The 8,031-nt window shown below is 35.5% G+C and overlaps 1 long non-coding RNA gene and 1 gene segment (V, D, J or C); one reads left to right on the forward strand and one right to left on the reverse strand.

The window, feature by feature from the left end:
- The window catches only part of LOC103132470 (Ig heavy chain V-III region 23-like), a 12,527-nt gene extending 11,578 nt beyond the window's left edge, over window positions 1–949 (forward strand). The window contains 1 exon segment of the V gene segment in view: window positions 618–949. Within this exon segment, the coding sequence occupies window positions 618–922 (305 nt within the window).
- LOC107835142 (uncharacterized) overlaps window positions 1–2,648 on the reverse strand; it is a 10,812-nt gene extending 8,164 nt beyond the window's left edge. The window contains exon 1 of the long non-coding RNA XR_001660969.1: window positions 2,439–2,648. This is a non-coding gene — a long non-coding RNA (uncharacterized LOC107835142). The remainder of the gene's footprint in view (window positions 1–2,438) is intronic.
- Window positions 2,649–8,031: the final 5,383 nt, after the last annotated feature.

Genomic DNA, 8,031 nt, shown 5'->3' on the forward strand with positions numbered 1-8,031 from the left:
CAACAACAACAACAACAACAACAAAAACAAAAACAAAACAGAGACTTTATACATTTAATGATGAAATAAGCCAATAATTATTGTTGGATATTATTTTTCATTGTAGTGAAAATATGGCAACATTTCATTGTACAAAAAATGTTTTTTGGAAACATTATTTTCTTTTAAAATAAAAAAAAATGCTGTGAATCTTTTATTTTATTTTAAAAAGAAGATGTTGTGAATCTTTCATTCATCTTATAATTAAAAATAGAAAAATGGGGACTATGTCTCTTTAATGTAGGAAATCAAGTATATAAATTATCTGTTTTATTTTTACAACAAAATTAAAGTTCAAGCATGGTGGCTCTACTTGGTCCTAAAATGAATAGTTGACGTTTACTTCAAACATTCTGGCAGGATGTTCAGTCATTATGCAAATTAAGCCTTGTGCTTTAAAAACCTGATCTGTTGCTGTCAGAAGAAGAGAAACTCCCTTCAGATCATCAACATGTTCTCTGTAGCTCTGCTGCTGCTGCTGCTGCTGGCTGCTGCATCCTGTAAGTCTCTCTGACTATGACCATGCTTTGTTTCCTTGCTGTTCTCAGACTGTTGCACAATATTTACTGTTTATTTAGATGTGAAGTGTGAGCAGCTGACCCAGCCAGCCTCTCAAACTGTGCAGCCAGGTCAACGTCTGACCATCAGATGTCAGGTCTCATATTCAACTAGCAGCTATGCAACAGCTTGGATCAGACAGCCTGCTGGGAAAGGACTGGAGTGGATTGGGAGAAAAGGTGGTGGATGGAGCACTGAATACAAAGATTCCCTGAAGCACAAGTTCAGCATTGATGTTGACTCTTCCAGTTCAGTGACTCTGAATGGCCAGAATATGCAGCCTGAAGACTCTGCTGTGTATTACTGTGCCAGAAACCCACAGTGACACAAACCAGCTGCAGAGCCGCACAAAAACCCCTGAGAACATGTGCTAAAAATATCACCTGAGCAGTTGCTCTGCAAATAGTTTGAGTCATTTAAAAAATATGTATGATATGCTATTGCATATTTAAAATTACAAAAAAAACACACAAAATTAAAATAAAGAAACCGTTAAATATATCTAACAAATATTAAAATGTACTCACCATGGTCTTGAACAAACACACAATAAATCACAATCAAATAACACATTGCTCTAAACCAAAGCAACAGCTCAAATCAATCTGTTTTTCAGGTTTCACCAATTTAAAAAAGAACTGAAGAATTATTCTCAAAATGCTTATTAGAACTAAAAAAGTTCCTTTACAAGTTTTTAAAAGCTTAAGAAAGATTTGAGAGTGAAAATGAAACATATGAATACAGTCATATTTTCAAATGATATTACCATCCTAAAAGGCTCCAAAAACAAAGAAACACTTCAGATTAAAATTGATCATTTCCTGTTTTTCTGGCTTCTGTTCAACTTGTGGTTTAACTGAAAGAAACATGGTTTATTACACTTCTACAAGGAGACTGGAAATCAATTTATCACGTAGGTATGAAATATTTTCTGATCTGCTTTATGTGACAAAATAATCCTGAATTAAATCCAAAAATTGCAAACCTATCCTTCATAGCCACATGTAAATCCAAAAATTGCAAACCTATCCTTCATAGCCACATGTTCTTCATAATCACATTATTTCTAAAATTATCTCCTCTGACACGGTTTGTGCAGAAACATGATTTGCCATTATTTGAGATGCTGTGGCGGCGCAGGGGTAGAACGCGAATGATTAACTTGAGCAATATATCCAGAAGTACCCTTATGCAATAATCAAAATAAAATTTTTGAAGAGAGTCAAGATAGGTTGTGTTTTTATTTTTGTTTATTTTTTTCCAGGAGGAGTTAAAGCTAAATTTGCCCGGATTCCAACACTACATGTGTGTGAAAGAAATTAAGACCTGCAGAAAATCAGACTGAGCAAAGAGAAATGGCTGCTGCAATGATCAGACCTGAGGTTGGGATTGTTTTTAATGTCCTGACAGTTAACTGGACAGGTAAGGACAAAAGATTATTTAAAGAAAACTTTAAAGTAATAAATACAGATATATTTATATTTCAGAACCTTTGTCTGCAGGAACTGATGGTCAAAAGTTGACTGAGCCTGAATCAGTGGTTAAAAAGCTTGGAGAATCCCACAGACTGACCTGCACATATTCTGGACTCCTCACATGCACTGGGTCAGACAGGCAGCTGGAAAAAAACCGGTGTGGGTCGCTCATATCAGCACTGGAAGCAGCTACATCTACTACTCTGACTCTGTGAAAAACCGTTTCACCGTCTCCAGAGACAACATCAGACATAAAGTGTATCTGCAGATGAACAGCCTGACAGCTGGTGATTCTGCTGTTTACCACTGTGCACGAGCCATGGTGACGCAGAAAACAGAAACACTGTGCAAAAACTCAAAGTCCACGAATAGTTTTAACAAGAAACCACCACAGGGGGAGCCCTAACACCACTTTTCTTAGGTGAGTGTCTCTCTCCCCTTACTGGTTCTTTTGTCTTTATTGTTATTCAGTGGAGTTATTCCCTTCAGTCCTGTGATGAACAAACACCATACAACTCTCATTTTACCCACTTAAAAGAATAATTTCTTATTTACTTACTATTTTATTAGCTGGGTCAGACAAGCTCTGGAAAAAGCACTAAGTGGATTAGTCAGATTGTAATAAGTAACAAATATAGATAGATTTCAATCTTCAGCAATATGCCAGACGTATTCCATTGAGGTTAAATTTTTCAAGGAACCTTATTGAATTTTTGATTGTTGTGAATATAAATGCTTGACCCTGTATGAATAATTTTGAGCCCATATAAGAAGAAAACAAGTAGAACGTAAATTATTTTGAATTTTAGAACTTTTTTTTGTATGACTACTCAAGTCTGGAAAAACAACATTTCATTTAAAATGAAAATTCATGATGCATGTTTGTAAAAACATTGCATAATACATATGTCATATGTCAAATATATCAACCATTTCCATTAAAATCACACAAATAATTTTAAAGCAATATCATAAATGCAAACATATTGTTTCTTCACAATGGTAAATAGTACACATTTTTTTATAATGTGTTTTTGATGGGATTGCTTTGGTATTATGCAAATCAGAAGAGTCAGGGCTTATAGATTTGATCTGATGCTGTCGTCTGCAGAAGAAGAGAAACTCCCATCACATTCATTCAACACCTACATGTTCTCTGTAGCTCTGCTGCTGCTGCTGAATGCTGTGAGTCTCTCTGAGATAGAAACATTTAATGGATGAATAAACTGAACTGAATCTCCATTGTTGTTAACAACTGAGTTTTGCTGTGTTTTTTCCCCAGGTATGAAGTGTGAACAGTTGTCACAGCCAGACTCTGAGGCTGTGCAGCCAGGTCAACGTCTGACCATCAGCTGTCAGATCTTTTATGCTCTGAAGAGCTACTGGACATATTGGATCAGACAGCCTGCAGGAAAAGGACCGGAGTGGATTGACAGCTCATGTGATGGATGCACCCCATATTTCAAAGATTCACTCAGAAACAAGTTTAGTATCACCATAGTTTCTTCCAGTAAAACAGTGACTCTGAATGGTCAGAATATGGAGCCTGAAGACTCTGCTTGCTGTGTATCACTGTGCCAGAGAGTCGCAGTGACACAAACAAGCTTCAGAGCTGCACAAAAACCCATGAACAGGTTATTTCAAACCACTAGAGAGGTTGTTCATTTTTGTCTATATTTGGCTAAAACCAGAGTTGTGTTTGAAATAAATTCACATCACACTATTTGATATATTTATCATATCTTGAATGATAAATTTACCAGAGTCATGGTAAATTTGCTTTGAAAACTACCTAAAGGTCAATGTAAATTTGCATGGGTGCAACAAATATCCAAATATTTCAGCAAATTGCTTTTCAACAATATTAAAGTAAGATGCATTACATAAACATATGTCAAATGATTTACCAAAATAATCTAAACTATAAAATCCTCTTTTGCTAAACTATTACCAAGAGGAATTTAAATTTCACAACTAAAGACATATTTTAGTTTCAAAGTTTCCTATTGAAATAATACGTTTTAGAAATAACTAGTCGTTTTCTGAAAATATGAACCAATGCTTGAAAACTCTATCAGAATCTGAAGGACTGAATGTGAAGTTTAGAAGCTCAGTGATCATTGACACTTCAAATGAATGAGTGAAACATTTCATGCAGCCATTCTTGATTTGATTTCTAACTCTAACTCATCAAATTTTATTGTGTGAAACACAGCAAAAAAGAAAGAAACATGTTTTGGAAAAGAACAAAATGTTTAACAAGACAATAAAAAAAGTTCTGCACAGATCAAAAGGTGACAATACAGGATTTAAACACACTCTGCTAAAAACAGTTCATGTTCTAGTTTATGATTTGCTGTTTCTTCACATTTTCATAATGTGGTTCAAATTAAAATATCTTGTTTGATCCTTCCACAAATACATCCACAGAAGCAAATTACATGATGGGTCAGAAATAAAATATGTATAACAACTCCTGTTCGCATTTTATTAGTTGAGTTATGTTTTAGAAGTAATGCAATATTGTGACAATTAATGTAGAAATATGTAAAATCTGCAATCAACCTTAAATTTTGTTTTCATAGATCAAATGGATCCAGTTCTTCTTCAGGAGGAGGAGTCAATGCAAATACTGAATGCTCCATTTATACATGTCTGTTAGTTTAAGAGCAGCAGTGAATTAGTGGTGAACACAGTAAGAACAGAGACAAATGGCTTCTACAATGATTAGATTTAAGTTTCTCCTTACTGTTATCTTGTCTGCAAACTGGTGTGGTAAGAAAAAAGGATGTTTTTAACCAACATTGTGATTGATGACAAGAGATGGTGGTGAGACAATCAATAATTATCTGTTTTTCTGCAGGAACTGATGGTCAAACACTGACTGAGTCTGAATCAGTGGTTAAAAGGCCTGGAGAATCTCACAGACTGACCTGCACATATTCTGGGTTTAGTAGCGATCCTTACATAGCTTGGATCAGACAGGCAACTGGAAAAGGTCTGGAATGGATCGCTTATATCAGCAGTGGCAGCGGCAGCATCTACTACTCTGACTCAGTAAGAGGCCGGTTCACCATCTCCAGAGACAACAGCAGAAGTCAGGTGTATCTGCAGATGAACAGCCTGACAGCTGCAGATTCTGCTGTTTATTACTGCGCCCGAGAGCCACAGTGACACAGAAAGCAGAAACACTGAACAAAAACTGCTGTAATCATGAATAGTTTTAACAAGAAGCACCACAGGGGGAGCCCTAACACCACTTTTTGTGGATGAATGTCACTCTCAAATCTATGGTAGCTTAACCTACGTTATGATTAGATGCTACAGATAAGAAGACCATGGAGTCATTTTTCTAGTCATGTGCTGTAAAAGGTGGATGCACCTGTTATATTTTCTTGCAAAAAAAATTGTGTCCTTGTTTACTTACTGTTTTGTGAAACAGGTCATACAACATGGGGGTGAAATGACTAAACGGATTTATCTCATTTTTACAAGTAATAAATAAGACTTTAAATCTTTAAACTCAAGGAACTATTATTGAATAACTGCTAACAGTGAATGTAAATGTTTGAATCTGTTTGCAGAATTTTGACAATGTTTAGAAAAAAACATAATGAAATCAAAGACGCACAAAAGTCATTATTTTAAAAATAATTTGTGATTTTTGTATGATCGTTCCAATCTGACAAAAGAATAAATCGACCATAATATTTAAATACGTTATTTAGCCAGGATTTTTATATATTTAAACTTTACACAGAAATTCTCAATTTCAACTAAGTAAATCACAAAATTAAACTAAGGACAATGTAATTGGAGACATGCTATTTCTTAATGCTGGTCTACAGCAAATAGAAAGTCTTTTTATCCTGTGATGGTGGGGCTGGTTTGGTATTATGCAAATGAAAAGAATCATGTTATAAAGTCTTGATCTGATGCTGTCAGCTGCAGAGGAGGAGAAACTCCCATTAGATCATCATCATCATCATCATGTTCTCTGTAGCTCTGCTGCTGCTGGCTGCATCCTGTGAGTCTCACTGAGACAGAAACATTTACAGCATGATGACAGTAAATTGAATTAGTTGTTGGTAACGATACACTTTTAATGTGTTTCTCTNTCCAAACACAGGTGTGCTGAGTTGTCTTATAGGCTCCTGAAGGCCTGAGTGAGTGAGACGGGTGTGCTTGATTTTCTGTGAGGCACGTGCCAGCTGGGTGGAGATGGTATTGCACTCACACCAATACACCACTTGCTGTTTTAACTTGACACATATTATTTCTTAATGCTGGTCCACAGCACATAAAACGTATTTTTATCATGTGATTCCGGTGGGGCTGGTTTGGTATTATGCAAATGAAAAGAATCATGTTATAAAGTGTTGATCTGACGCTGTCAGCTGCAGAGGAGGAGAAACTCCCATCAGATCATCATCATCATCATCATCATGTTCTCTGTAGCTCTGCTGCTGCTGCTGGCTGCATCCTGTGAGTCTCACTGAGACAGAAACATTTACAGCATGATGATAGTAAATTGAATTAGTTGTTGGTAACAATACACTTTTAATGTGTTTCTCTACAGGTATAAAGTGTGAACAGCTGACACAACCAGCCTCTGAGACTCTTCAGCCAGGTCAACGTCTGACCATCAGATGTCAGGTCTCTTATTCTCTGAGCAGCTATGCAACAGCTTGGATCAGACAGCCTGCAGGGAAAGGACTGGAGTGGATTGGGTGGAAACATACTCGAGGTTCTAGCTACAAAGATTCACTGAGGACCAAATTCAGTATCGACTTAGACACTTCCAGTAAAACAGTGACTCTGAATGGACAGAATATGCAGCCTGGAGACTCTGCTGTGTATTACTGTGCCAGAGACTCACAGTGACACAAACCATCTGCAGAGCCGAACAAAAACCCCTCAGAAGATGAACAGATGATATCAAACCACCAAAGGAGGAACTTTCAGTTCACTTTTAATCTCTGGAAACTTTGTCAACCTTATTTTGCTCTTTTGTAAAAACATTGCAGAAAATAAACTTACAATAAAAATATAGTTTTTGTCTCCTCTTTTTATATGTTTATATTTAAAATGAACAAACGCATTCCTCATTTGTGAGCACAGAGTTGGTGAATGAAGCTGATTCTGATTCAAAAAATTTAAACTGTTATATTTATAACGCAACATTCAAGGTGACATTGACTTAAAACATAATTTTATATAAATAATATGTTTCAACTTCCACTAACAGGTTTATCAGAAACATTCAGTTGGCTGAAAAACATAATTTTTTGTCATCAACAATGATATAATACCAATATTATATTCTTCTTATTTGGTTTAATCAACACAAGCAGGACTGAAAACATAAAACATATGGAGGATACATGCACTCTAAACTCTAAAACCCCCAATGTTGTTAAAATTGTTTTTCCTAAACTATACAACTACCTTTAATGGTCTGTCTGGAAAACATCAATAATTTAATGATTAACTCTAACTCATCTGGTTAATGTTTAACACAAGGGGCAAAAAAGAGACAAACATGTTTAGTAAGCAAACATTGTGTTTAATAAAATGTAGGGTTCTGCACTGAATATCATGTGGCAATACAAGAGTGAAACATCCACCAAAAGATCCCAAATGCATAAAGATCAGATTAAATGTAATTCTTGAAACAATTTGTGTTCAAGTTTCATTATCGATGATTTCAAAATAACTGAATATGACAGTTTGAGTAGAAACAAGTGAAAACTGCTGTAAAGCTTTAAATATTTTGGTAAAAAAGGAATCCACATAAAATTTTAAAAAATGAATTCAAATATGAAAATGTCTGAAAATAATCTGAAATAATTGTTCAACTTTGCTTTTTTTGATCAGATAATTTGTGTTTCTACTTCGAGAGGAGGAGTCAATGCAAATGCTGACAGCTCCATTTATACGTGTCTGTTAGTTTTAAGAG

The sequence above is a fragment of the Poecilia formosa genome, unplaced genomic scaffold (assembly GCF_000485575.1).
Source record: "Poecilia formosa unplaced genomic scaffold, Poecilia_formosa-5.1.2 Scaffold1072, whole genome shotgun sequence".
Lineage (NCBI taxonomy): Eukaryota > Metazoa > Chordata > Actinopteri > Cyprinodontiformes > Poeciliidae > Poecilia > Poecilia formosa.